The sequence below is a fragment of the Epinephelus fuscoguttatus genome, linkage group LG18 (assembly GCF_011397635.1).
Source record: "Epinephelus fuscoguttatus linkage group LG18, E.fuscoguttatus.final_Chr_v1".
Lineage (NCBI taxonomy): Eukaryota > Metazoa > Chordata > Actinopteri > Perciformes > Serranidae > Epinephelus > Epinephelus fuscoguttatus.
This window is the reverse complement of record NC_064769.1, coordinates 24,352,266-24,372,965: the sequence shown is the minus strand read 5'-3', so window position 1 is coordinate 24,372,965 and position 20,700 is coordinate 24,352,266. Positions and strand designations below refer to the sequence as shown.

Below are 20,700 nucleotides of genomic sequence, written 5' to 3'. Positions count from 1 at the left end.
ACAGGAGGATTGGAGGTGTTTGGAAGACAGACAAACCAAATCCATACATGAGATAATGCTCGTATGAACATATATTTAATTAAATTGAATTAATTGGGCTTACTAAGTGAAGCCCAATGGGTATGGAAGCCTAAAGTGTTCAATAGACACTTCAGTTACAGTATACAGAATGTTTTTTTTAATTCAATAAATATTAAACATGTTGGGGTTCCATAGAGATGCAGCAAGTACAAATGTAGAAAGAAATTATACCAGCTTTGCTTTTGCAAAATCTGCCTCCTCTGACATCCTGGCTGACCTCATAGCCAGTGACAGGTGACAGTGAACACACGGTCACAGCCAAAATTGTTATATTAAATTACTTTGACTGCTGGAAATATAACAGGAGAGACAGCAAAATAGAAGCATGCAGGTAAATGTCCTTCAAATAACCTTGGGGGAAAAAAGAGAGTTAATGTGTGGTAAAAACATTAAGTGTCACAAAAAAGAAATGTTCTAGGTAAATAGCAGTATCAGTCAAAAAATGCACTTGAGTAGATTTGCTTAGCAACTCTACACCTCTCAGATACAAACACTCAAAGGCATAAGAAAGCCTCATGGGATTCATGGAAACCTGTAGGGAGTGAATGAACTATTAAACCCTCAGACAATAAACGCAAACAGATACTGAACAAGCAGCAACCTCCAGGGCTGAAAAAGGAAGCCAGTGCAGAGGTGCCAAAAACTGCAGTTCCTCTAATGGCCACTTGGCCACACAAAAGCAAATCAATCCCCATAGACCCCAGTGTTAAAATACCCAACTTTACAGCAGAAATAAACATGTTTACAACCTGGTACAAAAACAGTTTTGGTCTCTGTAGCTAATTTCAACATTTATGACAACAGTACAGTGGTAATTTTTTTATTACTCACTTACTGCTTTAAGTCACAGGCTGATCATATCAGATCTACCTCTCGCTCCTTCACAGTTCCACCCGTCACTTCTTCCGCTAATCCTCAATGGCGATGGCCAAAACACCAAACTCAAGGCCTTAAAACAGGAGTCCACAAACCAATGGGTGACATCATGGTGGATACAGTCTATGGTCTTGACATATGACCTAAATTAAAGATAAAGTGCAGCAGAAAGGGGAAATATCATGTTTAAAGTCCATCTAATGCACATTAACTTATGCATGCATGGTGTCTTTTCACAGTGACAGTGAAGTCAAAACTTTAACTTCAAACATTGACCTGATGTGATCACTTGCATTGACAACCCACTGTAGAAGCTGTGTGAGCAGGATGTTTACCAGCATGCATTGTGACTTGTGCCTCCTGCGTATGGAGGAGAGTGGCAAGAATGTCCCACAGATTGCCTATTTATACCCTCCCACTTAAAAAGGAGTGTTGTCCACAGCTGCGGGTGTAACTTATAGTGAGTTGCTCACAAGCAGGAATCTGTTGAGAGGGTACACACGTGATGTCACTGTAAGTGCAGTCACCCCCATCAGTCCCCCATGAGTGATAGACACACAGCAGTCGGCATCTGCTATTATATGGTAAAGCCAGACACCACAGTAATGTGTAGTCTGTTGATGTTCATGTATGTATGTAAACTGTATGTTTGTAAACTGAATGTGTTTGCAGCCGCCAGGCACTAAATGTCCAAGACAAATTCCCTCCTTGAGGACATTAAAGTTTATTCTGATTCTGATATTCACATAGAAGGGAAACACTGGTAAAATGGTGATGAGATGTTTCAGAGTAGATTTTGAGAGAATTCAAGATGAACTTAGCCCGGAAATCCAGACTCAAATCTAAAAAGCTTTTGAGTCTAGCCCTCACCGATACACCCTTCCTACCCAAGAGGTGGCATTAACTGAGGCTTCCGCATGCAATTTGATAGCATGATAGCCAATCAGAGCAAAAAACAAGTTGACATATTCATTGCACTAAGCCCCATTGGTTTGCTGACCAGTAGGGCTAACTGATATATTATGCTTTTGGTGTATGCCGTCAGCAAAACGGCAAAAACGTCCTTCCTGGAAGCAAAGGCTTCTAGGGCAGTCTTCTGGTGCTCTCTCAAGGAAAAAGATAAGTGTAGTTGGCTTAGCGTATCTTCCAAAGCTAAGCTGCCATCTTGGCTGTTTACTTTTTGACTCCTACGGCGCAGCGCCGTCCTCATCATGTTATGCCCACCCAGAGCCCGCCTCTGTCAGATAGACTGATCTGATAGGTCCGATGGTGATTCAACGGGCTCTGCTCGTCGGGCCAGATCCATGTGCAGTGCAAATTCTAATTTGCTAGGGGTGGGGCATCTGGATTTCCAAGTTAAGATGAGCTTGTTTCTGCTGAAGACTAGGGCTGTCAAAGTTAACATGTTATTAACAAGTTAACGCAAATTCCATGTAATGCAACTAATATTTTGGATGCGCGATTAACAAACATACGTTCTGTAATTAAGACCCTCGGTCCACCCTGTAGTTTGGGAAGTCAGGAAGCGAGGCAGTAGTATCATTATGGATGGCAAGTAGAAACAAACCTCTGTGAACAGAAATGGATAAACAAAGGCATCTTCTGAATGGCAAGTTCAGCCTCAAAGCCCTGCCCGATGATTCTCTCAACAAGACTTAAGTTATTTGCATTTACTGTCAATGTGAATTTAGTTACCACCAGAATATGTCAAGCTGCTTAAAAAAACAGAGTAAAGTTGGACACTATATTGTGTTAGTAATCTTACATCAGGTCAATAGGTTCATCTGTTGTTGCTTGTTGGGCTTGAATCTGCCATGGTCTGCTTTCAGCATATATTTTGAGCACGCAGTACCTTTGAGGTTATCCTGGAGAATATTCTGGACCATATTTGTCATTGTTTTGGATTGTTGCAATAATAATAAACATACATTTGCATAAAGCAATCATATTTGTCCACTCCCATGTTGATAAGAGTATTAAAACTTAGAAATATCCCTTTCAAGTGAATTTAGAACAGATAAAAAATGTGCAATAAATTTGTGAGTACTTGCGAGTTAACTGTGGACAATCATGCGATTAATCAGATTAAATATTATATTTTCAATTGACAGCCCTGCTGAAGACTAAAGGTAACAGAAATGATGTCATTCTTTTAAAGGTGTTGTGAGAAACCACTGTTTTTTGGTTGAATTCAAAACAAATTGCACACAGAGAACCAGAAGAACTGAAACCTCTGACCAGTGATACTCTGTTTACAAATCTGGCCCATGATACATTGCAGGGTGGCCTGCTGAGCATTTTCTAATTCACAATGAAATTAAATTGATTCACACTGGAGTTTCATTTTAGTACTTTGTATGTAAATGAGGTGTGAATACAAAAAGTATTAAATTTGAGCTTGTTTATCAAAAAAAATGGCGGTCAAATCCTAGAAATGCCCCTGCATACATCTGATCTGCATGGGGCTGGATTTTCCTTGTTTATTCATTTGTTCATCTGATAAATATTATTAATATTTCTTTATTAACTGGCCCCTGGCCTCTTGTCATTTTGCAATAGTGGCCCCCGGGCAAAACAAGTTGAATATCCCTGTCCTAGATGAAAAAAAAGTCAAGGGATCACCAAAGTTGTAGGGTTCACCCTCTGGGGGCTATGAATGTCTGTTCAAAAGTTCATAGCAATCTATCTAATATTTGTCAAATATTTCAGTCCAATCCCAATTGGTGGACTGACAGACGGATAGACAATGCAATCCTTAGAACCATGCAACTAGTGTGGCCAACAATGTCACCACACAGGACAAACACCTATAAACACTGGCAAATGGCTTTAACATCTTTTTTCCAACTCTGTCTGTTTTCTTTGAGTTTACTTGTTTTTGTACACTTCTGGGCTTCTTCTGTCATCTCCATTTTAAAAGAGACAATCATATGAATTATGGATCATGTCCTCAAGCAAAGCCTACTCAGAGAACGTGTGAATAAAGGCCCGAAAAAGCCTGCGGGAGAGCCCTCATGCGCTTCCACTATAGATTTTATGGAGGGGGCCGTGCCGCAGCCCCAAGGTGCCGTGGACTTACTAGAACTGTACATCAAAGTATGGGAGTCTGTGACAGAGAGATTGGGGCGAGACAGACTTTGACAGGAGGGCGGAAGAAGAGAGAGTTGTGGGAAGTGGAAGGAGATGCATCGGGAGGGCAGTGACACAAGCACATCCACTGTGTAACATTGATTAATTACAGCTCATCCATTACCATCATTGATTAAACTGTCCAGAGTGATATTGACAAACCTCCAAACAAATGTTATTGGAAACATTATTTACAGTACAGCTCATGCACAGTAGCAAGCTACTGTAAATAGGATTTACTAAAGTTTGTATACTGTTTATGCATGGCGGAGTATCCCAAGGGGAGCTAAAACTCTATGTTAAACACTACAAACAGAATTTTTAGGAGTCAGAAAAAGGACAGTATCTCTCACTGCTACACCAGACTGGACATAAATAGAGCAGCAGAACCTGCTCGGGAAAAAAAGAGAAATATCCCTGTGGATTTTTATCTGTTTTCATAAAATGGAGAGCATATGGATGGGAATGTAGACAGATGCCAATTCTACCAGCTCTGAGTCACTCTGCCAAATGATGCGATTGGTCAACCATGATTTCCAACATAATTAGGTGGATTATAGTTATATAGAGAGATGCCACACTAAGTTGAATCTTACTCATGCTAACATATTGTAGTTAATGCTATATGTTGCTTTTGCATTCTACAGACTTTTAAAGACCTTTTTAATTCCATTTTAAATTAAATTTAAGACCAAAGTTATGATGGAAATACACACCAAAAGCAAAAATATACTCTTTCTCAAGTAAACACATTGACGTCAGTTCAAGATGAACTGTAAAAATGACCCTGACAATACTTTCTGTGCTCACGGCTCTGCATGTGCGATTCCACCTCCCCGATCCCATTCTACGACATTTAAAATACCTTTGACATACAGCGAGTTGCTTTGTTAACATTTCAAGACTCTTGTTTTAAGCTATTTGTCCTTACCAATTTTCCCATTTTTCCATAACTTGCAAGGTCCTAGTTTAACGATGCAGCCTCAGTTTACCTGCCCCTCTCCTTAAAAACACAAATCATAAGAAATAGATGGTGTGTCAGTTACAGTTAATAACCAACAACTCCATATAGTCCAGTTGTTCTTTCTTTACACATTTTCTTAAACTGAACGATATTTAGACCACGCTTTTAAATCATCTCCAGAAATAAAAACAAAAAAATTGTGTCATCCACAAACAATATAAATTGCAATAAATTTGACCTCTCACGTATGTTATGTGTTATGTTATGCTATACAAAATAAAAAGTTTAGGCCCCAAAACAGAGCCTTGTAGTACTCCACATTCAATCCTCAGTAACTCAGTTTAGAACTACCCCTCTCACCCCATATGTGTATAATTTAGATGATGTTTCTGAAACGTCTTCAGCAATTATTTCCTATCTATTCATTATTCCACTGGTCAAACATATCTAAGCCCAACAAAAAACTTGTCTACGTAGGCTAAATTGAGCATAGTGTTAGTTCAGGCAGGACACAATGTCAAGCTCAGCTCACATCCCAGCTACAGCAACTGATCTCAAACAGCCCAATCAACAGATGGAGCAGCTGACTGATGGAAGGGAGTCAGCTGATAGATCACATAATTCCTCTCTATGCAACCAATTGGGGAATCTCATTCAGGGTGCCCTACTCCGCTTAGGCGAATGGAAGAGGCTTTCTGCGTAGGCCCGAGGAAAGGCCAAGGGGCCCCAGAACAGAGCCATACCGCCAAGTATAATATTACTAATGGAAATAAAGTTTTCTTTGACTAAAGTGTTCCTGACTGAACTGTAATTTAGAAACACAGTAGTGTAGGCTAGACAATGACATACAATGACCTCTGTCACCAGTAGCTGAGCTTTCCTTGTGAAATGTCAGGAAGTTATGAAGGTATGAAAAAGTAGTACTGCCCAAGCCTGCCCTGGAGAGTGTTTTCTCTAAGTATGTAGATGATAGGAATATATTTTGCTCATATTTACTTTCCACATTAATCTTGCACCCATTATCAGAGTGCAGACCACATACAATAAGAAGCTTTATCTATGAGGCTCAACAAGCTCTTCAATCTTCCCTATGCAGAGGCAGCATTCATATTCTACACGTGTTTTCATGTCTTTGTGATCCAGCTTGAACACGTATAATAGCATAAAAGACTACACAAAGCAAAGAGATTAATGTTGTATTGATATATGGATGCATTACCTATTTAACATATTTATTAAACACTGTCTCCATGTTCTAACAGCATCCTACTAAGCCACACAAAAACATTCACCTCACTCCTCAGCAATACAGCTTAACAGTATGCAATGGTAAAGACTGATATTTGACAATATTCATCTATCTTTTGAATTTTAACCTCAGCAGTGCAGGAGGTCTGCAGCCGACTTGGCATGAGACACTACGATAAATATTAAAATGCATGTGCTACAATAGCAGCCAGCCAACTCAATTCACTCCACGTCCACACTGGGCAGCGGGTTTTGCTGTAATTATACGATGTGACCACGGAAGATGAGCTAAAATTTTTCCGGAAAATAGTCTGAAGATGGTGAAGCACTTCAGGTAAAATGTGCACGGCAGACTGAGATGAGTAAATGGATGTTTTAACCTTCTGTTAATATAAAACTGAATGACTGAGGCTCCTTTTGCCAGCAGACATGCTGTGAGACACAATATTCAGATGCAACAATTATCATAATGTTGTGGCTATACGACAAGTCGAAGTAAGACTGGAGGCAGTAAACTTGAGAAGTTTAGCACTAAGGCAGCAGAGCTTAATGCTGCTAAGCAGAAAACATATTTTTCATGTCTTTTTTCCTCTGGACCAGTGATGAATGACTGCTGCAATGGATCTGAATGAGAAATGGAAGTGTGTGTGTATTTGTGCATGTGTGTCTGTTCTTACCAAGAGCGAGAGCATGATGAATTTAAAACAAGCAACAGTCAGTATGTTCAAAATTTTTGTTTAGATTCTTTCATTTCCTGGCGCATGGTGCATCAGTCAGTGCATTAAAGGGTTAAAAAGCTAAGGGGGCATGTAGCGCTTAGAGACTGTTAGTCATTACAGTATGTTCCTTCATTACCTGCTGGATTTCAATATTATGCAACACAAAAGAAATAAATAAGTACATTAGTCTTTACTCGGAAGAAGAAAGCAGTGGGATGATACCACTGTTTCATGTAATAATTATCTCCGCAGCTCAGCAAATTGTTTTGTGCTCTCCTCTGATGTTTTCTCAAATATGGTGAAAATAGAAGTGTAATGAGGGGTACAAAATAAAACATCTTTGCATTTCAGAGACATATGCAGTTTCTCTACTTCAGTGACCTAGCTTCTGCTGATATCTATATTTAATTGGGTGTAATTTAACTCTTTGAATGTTCGCTGTCCACATTTTAATTCAAAGCCTGCATTCTTATTATTACAGTCTCAACAGTAGTGGCAGCTGCATGTGCTCCTGCTTTCTTTAAAACTTGATTGACATAATTGCATGTCTTTAAAAGATGACAAAGACAATAAAGGATGTATACGATATTGATTAACTGATGTTTGGACAGATGGCTGGAGGCTGCATTCAGAGTTTCAAGACTAAATACTTCTGGACTCTTTCCTCATCCCTTGCCATTGTCTTCCCTCAATCCTCTCTAGCCTTTAAAACTCTGTCTCCACGTGGACTGGGGAGAGTACAAACCTTATTAAACACTTGCTTCAGACACATTTCATCATATAAGAAAGCTCTGTTTTAAAGTTATGTTAAGAAACAAATTATAAATAAAGACATCTCATTTACAATTGCATTATGAATATGTCTCTGACTATGGGCCAGTTATAATTAAGGGTGGATCCATTAAGTTTAATTGAATTTACATGAAGATTTTAAATGACTACCATTGAATGCCTCCTTTGAAATATTGATATTTTCTGCATTTATAACAAAGAGGGAGGTCAGTATTTAACAAACACTTTGTAGAATTGAATCACGCCAACCAGTCAAAGAAGGCAACTCCCAGTTCTATTGTCTTTCCGGTCAGTGCAAAATCAGTACAAAAGACACACATACCAGCGTCCAATAGAGTAGGGGCTGGACCAAAGAAACATCTGACATATATGAACATAATTTGTGTTTGGTAGATTATTTCTTTCTTGGCAATAAATCTTATACCATTGGAAAGCCAGTTTATTTCCCTTTTAAATGGTGCCACATTTTCAAGGAACATGAATTTGTGAGAGGAGCAGCAGAGCTGAGTATGTGCGTTGCGGCCATGAAAAATTTGCGAAATCTTCTCTGCCAATGCCAAACACAGCTTTTTTTTTTGTTTGTTTGTTTTTTTTTAGCATGCTATCATTTGTAAAGTAGCCCCAAACAGTAACAAAAAGTACAGCTGAGGGAACGTCATTAGTTTTTTATGTGGTCATGAACCAAAGTCTTCGACTGCACTGAAATTTTGACCTGTGCTAGGTGAAAAGCCAGAGGATCACCAAAGTTATTACAGTTCAAGATAGAAGTTGAAACTGCTTTAACCTGCCTCACAATGAATGCCAGGCCTGTCCAGAGCTCTCAGAGTGGGGCATTAAATAAAACTGAACATGACAGAAATGGTGAAGTGGATGTAGAGAGCAACAGAAAATAAAGAGACAAAAGTCATCTGAGGCACTTACAAAACCAAGAATAAGATTCAATCATTCATTCATTTTCCATAACCACTTATCTTGTTAGGGGTGGCAGGGGGGCTGCAGCCTATCCCAGCTGACAGTAGGTGAGAGGCAGGGTACACCCTGTACAGGTCACCAGACTATCACAGGGCTGACACATAGAGACAGACAACCATTCACACTCACATTCACACCTACGGACAATTTAGAGTCACCAATTAACCTGCATGTCTTTGGACTGTGGGAGGAAGCTGGAGTACCCGGAGAAAACCCACAATGACACAGGGAGAACATGCAGACTCCACACAGAAGGGCTCCCCAAACCCAACCTATGCTAATGTAAAATGAGATTAATTTTTCATAAACTTTGAAATACGGACATTTCATTTAAAGAGATGGAAGAATGTAAGATGAGATTTATTTTCATTTGGACGTATCCAGTAGATTGTCTTGTTTTTCTCTGTTCATTATTTTGCATCTGCATAATTTAATAATAAGTTAACTACATTCATATATTAACATATCTTATTTTGCTCGTTACATTAAATTTGGAACTATTTAATATTCACACACCTTACATGCAGATAATGAGAGTTAGGATTAAGTTTGGCAGAGTTATATTTGTCGATGTTCAGTTGCCCTATGTTCTTTTTTGGACATTAAAGTGGATCAAGTTACACAGAGAAGCTGTAACAGTGCTCTTACTTCATCCACAGCCCCACAAAAAATGTGAATTTGCACATACTGTATTTTCTTATTGTTTATTAATTATTGTTTGTTAATTTGTGTTGATTTAAGTTATTATTATTTTTTTTTCAAGGGGGGGGAAGCTTGCCCAGAGCACCAAATGTGCTAGCTCCGGCAGTGACTCCAGGTGCGTCTTCCTCAGAGTCACTTTGACAAAGACCAGATCTCTCAAGTCTCTCCTGTTATTGCATTTCTTCCTGAGAGATCCATAGATATTTCAGTGTGGACCAAACTGGTTGGCCACCTGACCAACAGATGACACTATCAAAACAAACAAACAAACAAAACCTGCATGAACACTTCATTGCTTATGTTCATATTTTGCTCACATAGTGCATAGTTGGGGGCGTCAGTAGGGGCCCCACATCTTATTTTCGCTTCAGGGCACCCAGAGGCTGCCATCTGGCTCAACTGACCCCACTGGTACCATAGCCACCATAACTTGAGTAGTGAAAGTGATGATGATGATCAGACTGGTTAGGTTTAGGTATACAGTTAGCACAGAAACACACAAAGAGCCTGCAGCATGAGCAAGATTATACAAAGGAGAAGTTTCCTCTTGTTTTAGAAATAGAATCTAAATAAGTTTCTACTACTGTTTGTGCTCTGTATGGCTGCATGTGGGGATAAAGATAAAATAAAACCCAAGCTACTAGTTCAAAACTGAATTCACTCCAAGGCATGTCAAACCCACTCAACACTGACGTATTTCTCCAAAAACACGATAGAGCAACACAGACAATTTGTTTTATGTCTTTTGGTCTCAACCCTTGAGACTCTCAAATTGCGCACGAGGCGCGTCATGAATTTGGTAGTGCTCAAGTGTGTTAAAAAGGCGCTGAACTCCCCTCCCCTCCCTCCTTCTTTACCTCCTCCCCTCCCTCCCCTCCCCCTGAATCCTCCGGGCCAAATACTCATTCACTGTGTGCGTCAACGCGCGGTCTCCGCCGCTGCTCGGGACAAAACCGCACGCAGCTGCTTTCATTTTCCAGTGCTCCAGACTGCACGAGCAGGAGGGGAGGCTCGCGCGTCTTGCTGCAGGGATATCACCTCAGATGGACTTGATATAGGACAAGAATACACATTTTTTCATCTGATAATGACCACGTAGGTAGTAGTTACAAGTGGGAAACAAACTTGTACATCCTTCTCCACCGCCACCGGGTTTAATGTGTTTTATGTGTTTGCGCTCAACAGTCAGGTAGACTTATGCGGGCGCATTTGAACACTAGTGTCGGCGTGTGATTTATCCCGTGGATGCGGCTGTCGGGGTCGGTGTCTGAGCCCTGCAGGATCAGCCTGTCATAGGGCATGATGATTTCTCTGGCTCTTCACAAGTGGATGAGGAATACTTCACCGGAGATGCTGCTGCTGGTGCCGATACTGTGGCTTTTACCTCTGACTGGAGCGGCTCCGTCTCAGACTACCGAGCAGCTGGACACTGGGGTGGTAAGTTCTCAATCTCCATGGGGGGGTGGGAAGTTTTGCCACTTATTGCCACTTATTAGGAAGTTTTTTTTCTTCCTCCACACTTGACACAGCGCTGCGTTTTCCAGCCATACCCTCTCTGCAGACGGAGCAGGCTACCCTACTTTTGGATGTGGGAAGCAAATGCTCTCCTCTCCATATACTTGATCTGAATTTTAACATCTCGCAGCGGTCCAACGCACGGGGGCAAGCCTGGCGTTGCGTTTCGGATATGATGGAAAGAGCCTGTTCTCCAAAGCAGATCCCTATAACGGCTCGCAATAAATAAATGTAAATGTATTTGCTTTGGCGGTATATCGACCTCCTCCACAGCATGCTGACATAGTATATATATCCTGCTCTGATGAATGGCAGACGGGGCTCACTTCCAGCTCGGTGACAAACCAAGCCATAAGACGTTATTGGCTATTTCCTCCTCTCAGTCATGCCTTTAAAATACTGCTCCAATTTGTCATCTGATGCCAAGTTGAAACAATTACTGGGTTTAAAATAGGGTTGTTGGAGATGTGATGGAGCAGCTGATCCTGCTCGACCATAAACAGGCAATTTTCTGACTGTTAATGGCAAAATATTTACATATAAAGTGGTAAATTGTGAAAATATGGTGCAAATCATTATTAATATTCCCCTACTTTGTTTGCTAAATAGATGCTTTATGATAGTTTTAGTGCTTCCAGTAAATTGAGCAAATTAAAGCCATTATATATTCATCAATAAGTCAGACCCACAGTATGTTTCAGCTTTGTTTTTATAAGCAGAGCACCTGCAGATAAGACATCTATCTGCTAATTAGCAACTCTTGAGACAACAGCCTAATTAATTGTTTGCTTTAATGGCTCTAATATCAACATGCATTGCTCATTTGCATGTACGGATTCATGTCGCTGCTCACCCAGCTACTGTCTTATCTTCTTGTCTATCTTCAGCTGCATTGTAGCTCTTGGTTTTTGGCTGCAGAAGCATGAGGATGAACCCTATTATTAAGACACTGCTGAGGTATTTCTATTGCTGGACCACCTCCATGTGTGCTGCCGACAATCATTCACTTCCTCGGTGTTTCTCAGCTGCAGAGATGAATTGTCCTCTCAGCTCCACAGCTTTGTTGCGACAGTTGCATGGGGTTGTGTAGGACTTAAGTGCATGAAGAGGTGTGAAGCAGATTGTCTTTAGAGACAGGATTATTGCAACATTGGTGAAATACGGGGCTGACATGGCTCAGTCAAGACACAGATCCACATATTGATATTCATAAGTGGTTTTCAAGGGGTGCAGGGACCCTTAAGGGTCTTTGAGGGAGTTCCAGTGGGTCCCCAGAAAACTACTGTCACTACTTAATTCACTGTAGAGGTGAGCCCAATGTTAAGGTTGCTTTCATTATGCTGACTTGTGCTTCCTCGCGCCCTCTCTCCTCCTGTGACCCGGAAATCATTCGCCCTCCACCATCACTGAGAATTTTTTTATTCCCTTAAATGCACTTTGAGAAGAGGCGGAGGCTTCTGGAGGAGCTTAGAGTGAAGAAACACAGATGTATCCTGTGTGTCTCTTCCTTGCATCTCTTCTCTCACATCCCTGCTGGGAGGAGCCAAGATGTGAGGGAAGAGACACAAGTGAGCACAGTAAGGGTGCTTCCAGACCTAGAGTTGTCTTTCTTTGGTCTGAATCAGGGACTAATTTTGTTACCAAGTTGCATAATTGCCTAGAGTTGGTTCGTGTTCTCACGACAACATTTACGAGCGGACCAGATCAAATGCCTTCTGTGAGAAAGCTGCTCTTGATTGGTCAGAATTTCCATGTGGGAAAAATCCAGGAAGTAAACCAAACGCTGAAGAAGAGTACACTTGCAAGATAAATGTGACACTTTCTAATGTCACAATGGAGGGACAACTACGCAGGTTGATTTTAGCGCTGCTCATCGTGGACTATATTGCTGTCATTGTTCATTTTAGTCAAACCGTACAGTTTGAAAACGAGGCGCGGCTCCAACTAGAAAACAATGTTTTGATGCATTGGATGTGCTGAATGTGCATATTAAGGCAGTACAGGAGGAGGTGCACATTAATAATCCTCCAGGACTGTAACATGCTCATGTTTAACCCAAACAATGTGTCATGTGACTGCAGTTGGTTCAGATCCAGGTCGGAACACATTCTCACCACAAATGAACCGCACCAGAGTTAGTTTGTAACCGGACCAACACCACCTCTTCGAGAAGGTCTCGGTCCAGTTGTTTTGGTGTGCACCTGAGTGTGATTGCCATGTTCACACCTGCCCAAATGAACCGCACTTAGGGGGCAAACGAATTTGAGTTCAGTTGAACTGAACCAAACAGGGCAGGTGTGACAGCACCCCAAGAGTCATAAGAGTGACTATTCTGATCATAGGGTTTACTTCCTCCTCAACTGTACTTGACAACTACACTCAGACATTGCCCATGACCTAATGTCTATCAATTTAGAGGTTATTGACACGAAAAATGGTTGAGAACAAGTGGAGTACACACATCACTGCTAAATATTGTTACATTTATTGGTCATCAAAGGTAGCTGCTTTAATGTTTTTACACTGGAGATTCCACATGTTGGGGTGTTGGATGTGAATAATCTGCTGTTTGGTCAGACAATCCTTAAAGCTTCCCTGATACTTTATTATCCCTTATCAAGCTATGTTTGAGTGTGTGAGCAAACACTTGTCTTTTTACCGTTGAAGCAGAAACAGAGCAGCAATATGGGCATCGCTGGAGTTCTTTTTCTCACCACACATCCAGTGCAAGTGCTAAATTCACTGCTGTTTGTTTTGATCCTGGTTTGGATCGCCAGCTATTGAGAAAACTATCTGTGTTTATTGCCTGTGAAGAATTCAACTCTGCTCGTCAGCCCTGTGTTTACTTCTGCCCTCCATCATTTCTGTGCTGGGAGCAGCTGCCCACAGTATTTTTATGAACCTGCACACCAAAACAATGGAAAGCGGCTTAAAGCTGCAGAGTGCTGAATCTGTGTTTTCAATGAGATTTGCTGCACAAAGAACCTTTCACATTATCGGACAACAGTTCATTTGGTGTTAATATCTGGCATATTGCTTACAGCAGGTTTAAATTTGGAGGATTTCTTTTTTAGGTTTCAGACTGAAAAATGCCAGGTTGTTATCTGAGTGTATTCTGAATAGCTTTTACTTTTCAATCATATGTAGCCTTGTTTTAACCTTTGACCTGGGTAGGTCACCTCATGTAAAGTTTAAGCAACAATGTACTGGTGCTGTCTACACATCTTTGCAGTTCAGAAGAGTGCATATCAATGGATAGGACTACAGCTAAAGTCTGTGTTTCACTAATGATTAATCCGATGAGTATATTTTTGACTGTGTGAATCGTTGTTTATGAAAATTATTATTATATTTAAAAAATACCCATCACAGTTTCCCTTCAATTTTTTTGTGTTTTTCTGACAAACAGTCCAAACCCCAAAAATATTCCAGTTGACCCTTTGCTAAGTCCCACCCCTGGAGGCAGGCTGGCCAATCAAAATGTAGCATTTGGTCGGCTCAGACCAGGGTCTGGCAACAACACAGCTGTGCTCCATTGACTCTAATGCAGTAGTTTCCTTCATCTTCAGGCTGGTTTTGTGGATTTGGAGCTAAATGTTGTGCCTGGGGCACGTCGTGTATTAATGAAACTCGTTTCCTGGAGAGGTTGGAAAAAGATATATGTTTCTTCCCTGTTCTAAAAGACTGACCCTGCTGTACAGGAACCAGTGAAGGGAAGCAGGGAAACTTTGCTGATATTCAACCAGCTGTGTGTCATCGCATTGTGCGCAGATGAACGTTGTTTGACTTCCCCCAGAGATCTCTGCATGTCTGGCAGCGGACTACCAAATACCGTTCATCTGCACACACTGCGATGCCACACAGCTGGTTCAATATCAGCAAAGTTTCCCTTTATATTCATTGTCTTGTGTGGCGATCAGCAGTGATGTGGTGGTTCACTTTTACACTGTGATCTGTAGCCTATAGTTCGGCTTTAGCTTCTAACTATCTTTGTCTTTTTAACCTGTTGTTGCTGCTGAGTCAGTTTGACATCCTGGATATATCCTTCAAACACAGACTGTAGACCCCTCCGTCTGCTTCTCTCTGGAATCACTGTTTCATTTTTCCAAACATTTCCAAAAATATGATCATATTTCTTCAGGGAGTGCAGTTAGTTACAGTGTGGGCTCCGTGCTTACTCCAACAGCTTGTCGGACCATCACAAAGGGGCGGGGCTTAGCAAAAGGTCAGTTACAGTGATTTTAAACAGAAAATCCTAACACTGAAAAAGGCAAATGTGACATTTTTGCTTGAACATAACTCAAAGAATTTAACTGGGGCATGGTTACCAGGGAAAACATCCTTTTCTTGGTTGCTTTTGGGAGTAGTTTGCCTTCACGGTTTGCTGCCAGAAGGGGGTTCTTGGTTAGGGGTAAGAAAAAAGTTGTGCTATGGATTAAAATGAATTGGAAGAAAGCCCTGAAGCAAACTGTGTTAATTTGTGCGAAGACTGACACTCTTTTTGCGTAAGGTAAATCAAGCCTTCATTTTCCAGGAGATCATAGGCAGAGTTGCATAGTGAACGCAATGCTTATAGAGAACCAATCTAAAAGCCAGTGGTGTCTTTATTCTATAGCCATGACATTGTGCAATCAACATTTACTTCATAATGATAAGTCAAAGGAAAAAACTTGTCTATTTCCACTTTAATGGATGAATGCTTTCAGCTCTGTTACCTTAGAATCAGCCAGTAGTCATAGTAATGTATACCCATATGGAAAAGATATTGATAAATCTTATAAAGTTTGTATCTGTTTTGTCTGAAACTTGTATGTAATGCATACAACAGTGAAACTAGATATAAGATCCTTATTAAATTTGTACAAAATGAAACTTGTATGATTTGGGTACTTATAAGAACATTATATGACGGTAATTCCACATACAGTATCCTTAGTAGAAAAATGTAATATCAAACTTATATGAGTTGGACAATAATCAGTGAAACTAAACTCTTGTAAGTATTATAGAAAACACTTACAAGATTTACTTGTGGTGCCACAAACATGAAACAACATAATCTGATCATAAAATTGAAGGGAAAAGCATGACTGAAAGCAGGTTTTCAACATGTAATGACAAAGGACTGTTAAAATGTTGCTAAGTTTAGCATTTTTGCAAAACCAGGCATCATATTCTTCTCTCTAAACGAATTAATTTTCCTAAAATTATTACATGGGTAATATTGTTTAACATTTTAGGAGCAATTATATCCAATAAGTTAGGAAAAATGATTAAATCAACACAGCAAATATTCAAAATGTATTCAATGTAACGCAGAGATTGAAAAAGACTATTCATCCCATTCTTGTAGAAATAGTTATATATATATATATATATATATATATATATATATATATATATATATATATATATATACTGTAGATGCAACTCTTAAGTGGTGGCAGGGACCCAACCCTCCAGCATTGGCATCACAATCAATGCCAAGATCACAGAGCTCTGTGCCAAAAGTAAAGCATCCCCTTAAATTGAGCTTTGTTGCTGTTTGTTGTTTGTTGTGTAATTTCAGTACTCAAATTGTTGAAAACAAACACACTGTTCCATGTGAAATGATTATTGTTCAGCAGTGGTAAATATTAGTCAATATAAGTAACTTTGCCTAATTTGTTTTGCCAAAAAAAGTTTGTTGAATTAAATATTTGCCTAACAGCCATTTTTTCAGTATTGCAGGTATTGAAAGACAACATTTATAGACTGCATTTATGTAATTTGAATGGTAGAAAGTAGAAACTGACTAAGCAGTCCAATTGCAGTAGTAAAGGGACAAAATAAGCCTTGTCACTTTCATATGTGAGTCATGTGTTTCTTATGACAGAAACTTATATGAAACTGACTGTATAGATTCATATATATGTAAAGTATGTATTTTTTATAATCTTATTTCAAATTTCATAGGCTGGGAGGTTGTAGGTTTGATCCCCGGCCGGGTCATACCAAATGTATGATACCACATGATTCCCAAGCGCGGCACCGCTGCTGCTCACCCCTCCCAAGGGATGGGTCAAATGCAGAGAACAGATTTCACACACTCAGGTGTGTGACAATCAGTGGAACTTTACCTTTACCTTTTAATGAGCTTATATAAAGCATATAAATAAAGCATAATTCCCCTGCAAAATATATTGACTTTACATACAGAAAACATATATATAATGGTATTTGTTCATATATGTAAAGCTTATGTCTTTAAAACAGACATATAGGAAAAACTGCAAAAATTATATGTAACATGTATGGAAAACATACTTTGACATGTACTTTCCTTATATACCGCATACATAGATTTCACATGATTCTTATGTAACTCTTTTTATTTTCTTGTATGAAAAAAATGCAAAAGTGGCCACTTTCAAGAGTAAATCATATAAGCCTTATATGATGCACAATACATAAAACATAAACTGAAGGTGATGGAACTTCTTATAAGTTTTTTCTATTTCTTTTCCATATGGGTATGTGTGTTGAAGAAAGGCTCTGTTCAGCGACTTGTTTTCGTCCGTGGAGTGAATGCGATCGTACACCTGAGTGTGATGTCTGTTCTTGTTAACAAAGGCAGACACAGATTTTTCTCAGGTTGTTGGTTTTGTGTGAAAGGGTTTAGCATGACCAAGGGAGCTGGACAGACAGATGGACAGATGAGCGCCCGAGGAGACACACTCCTCCCCTGCCACTGCCTGATTGACTTTTAAATAAGACTTCTCTTGCATTGATGAAATTGCTCTCAGCTGTTGAGAGCAGGTGGATAATTGGTTGTTGAGGGTTTGAGTGGGCTCTCCCATCTCGGTCCAGTTGTGTTCATAAGTGCTTTACATCTGGGACTCGGTCCACAAAAACAACCGTCTACCCACAGAACCGTGTCCTGATCTCCAGCTCTGCTGCTCCCCAGCCCCATTACACTTCAGAGCCACTGTGCTGCATCACTTGGCTTTTAGTTGAGCTTGAGCGCTGGATGTATCTGTCTCTCCCCGTAACTACTGTACGCTGCGACCGTAATTAGCTGAACCACAAACTTAAGCACAGCTCAGAGGCATCCAGCTTCTGGTTTTGCTGTTATCTAGCCTAATATATTACTGCAAAGCACCAATTTGCAATATCAGCATTTTAGGGAACTGCTACATAACTGCTATAATGTAATCTGCACCCTGTTTTCCGCTCATCATATCATTTTACTCCTGATGGCTGTTTTCTGCGCTAGCACAGAACGACTGAGCTCCTTAGGGGTCCATTTGGAAGCTGTGCTGTGCCTGCTTTAGCAGCTGTTGTAAGATAGAGTGAGGTGACCAGATCCACTGCTGATAATAGTGCTTTAAATACTGTTTAATCCTGAGCAAACTGACCTTGAAGAAATTCTGTGTAGCATTTAATCTCTTTCAGTGAGGAAAAAATGTATTTTTTTATGTGTAAGAAATAAAACGAATGTGCGGCATATGTCTGATGTGCCAACCACACCCTGCCAGTCTGCTTCTGATTCTCATTTTGCTTTATAATTTCTTCAACGAGAACACCATCTGGTCTTGTGTCCACTGGATATCAAAGAGAAAAAAAAAAACTGTTAGACGCCATCCTCCTCACCTACCTCCACCACTAGTCCCACTTACTCTCCCTTCCTGCTTGGCCTCATAATACTGAGTTCTCATGCAACTAGTCTGCACGGCACCAGTACCACCACCACCCCTCATTAGCTCTCTCTTTGCCTCTCATGACTGCACATTTCACCAGTATCATATTCTGTCCCCTCAGTCTTTCAGTCTCCTTCCTTCAATTTTCTTCTTCCAATCCAGATAGGAGGCTTTCTTCTGCGCGCACATCATGGCTTCTTCTGATTACACCCAGAGGCCCGGTGGTGGAGGGGGCTCAAAGAGAAAACTGGATGCAGTGACAGTCGAGGGGAGGCACCGTGGAGAAATTGCCGAGCTGAAATAAGCAATCAACCAAGCAGGGTCAAGAAAGGAAGGATATGAAATGAAAAGAAAGAGAATACATCATCTAAAGCGGCAGACATGGAGTTGGGACTACTTTCTCTTGAATGTGTCAGCGTAATGATTCAGGGAGAGGGAGCGAGTTCACTTTCGGATGTTGTACCTGTAAGCTATTTTGGAGTAATTGTCGTCAACAGCTGTGACATGACTGCAGATAAGTAAAGGAGCACAAAAAGCTAGTTAACTTGTATTTCTCTTCCTTGCAGTGTCACGCTAGATTATTAGGATACTTTTAGCGCTGCTGTCCCACTTCCATCAAGCTGTGTGACCTTTCTGTCTGTAGCACTGTATCATGGGGCTTCTATCCAGGGCAAGGACACTTTTTTTTTAACTTTTTTTCCCAGGGACGTCAAGTGGGAGATGACTGCACAGGAGGACAGAATATATCATTGTGTAATGATTGACAGAGAGCACAGGAGACAGTTCAGCATGTAATATATAGCACATTCACAGCTTCTCAGGAAGGGGGAGATACTGTGGAAACCAACCAGTCCTTCAATCCCCCTCCGATCCAATCTGTCAACACAGCTTTGCTAAGTGTAACGGTTCTCCAGGGAGTTGCAAGTTTCTGAGGAGACTGTCAGAGTTCATAATATCCTTAGAGGCCATTTCAACAAAGATCTTAAGGGCCCTGACACTTTATTGGCTGCTACTGCAGCAGGGTGGTGTGGGACTGATTCACAGCAGCTGCAATACTTACGCTTGATGTTTTTAGTCAACAACAACACCAGATAAATTTGGGTGAATTCATGAGCTAAAGTTGATAACATAGGAAGGACAGTCGGCTGGTTAGATTTCTTAAGTAGCAGTGATAGATTTATAAACACTGCATGTGCTTCTGGCTTTGTCTTTAAACTGTCTGCTACTGTGGTACTGAATCTGGCTGACCCAGGGCCAGTTTCACAAAGACATAATAGTTACACTTCAGATAGATGTCGAAATCCATTTGTTGCACAAAGCTGTGTACACTCTTAGAAACAAAGGTGCAAAGTAAAACCATAAGTAGGTCTTTGGCTTGTCTCCATAGAAGAACCCTTTGTGATTTTTTTGATTAAAAGTTTTACTTGGAACCATTTCAAAACCAACCCAACACAACCAAACATGTGTGAACCCAACATAAAAGGTTATACCTAGAACCATCTGTTTATGGTTACACCCAGAACCCTGTCTGGGGGTTCTACCCACAATTCTTTCACCCTTTAAAGCCCACTTCAGACCAAAGATTCACGACGAAATGAGTTGAAACATGCAACTACTTGCAACGTGCCATTCTGCAATCTGCTGGTTCACACCAATGCAACCAGATGAGATGGTGTCTCATCTCTATGCAACAACTCTCTGTACTTCTGTTCTGTTTTCCAGCTTTTCCAGCTTATTTTGCGGTTGAATATAATTTGAAGCTTCTTAAAATATGAATAAGGGTAGTGATAGTGAGATACTGGCTACAGTTGCATTTGTAGTAGTGATGAAACGGTGAAAAACAGAAAAGGAGTATTAGATGAACTGTATTCATAATAAATATGCCACAACAATATAAGTAAGCAGTGCCAATTATTGAATGAAAATGTGTGTGTGTGTGTGTGTGTGTGTGTGTGTGTGTGTGTGCGTGTGTGTGTGAGGGGGCATAAGCACATACAGTGAGCATCAGCAGCGACCCACCAGT

The 20,700-nt window shown here is 40.4% G+C and overlaps 1 protein-coding gene across 1 annotated transcript in view; it reads left to right on the top strand.

Moving 5' to 3' along the window:
- The first annotated feature begins 10,412 nt into the window (after positions 1 to 10,412).
- Positions 10,413 to 20,700, top strand: part of LOC125906158 (matrix metalloproteinase-17-like) — a 122,399-nt gene continuing 112,111 nt past the window's right edge. Inside the window, exon 1 of the mRNA XM_049604607.1 lies at positions 10,413 to 10,920. Coding sequence (XP_049460564.1) covers positions 10,783 to 10,920 — 138 coding nt within the window. The 5' untranslated portion in view covers positions 10,413 to 10,782. The remainder of the gene's footprint in view (positions 10,921 to 20,700) is intronic.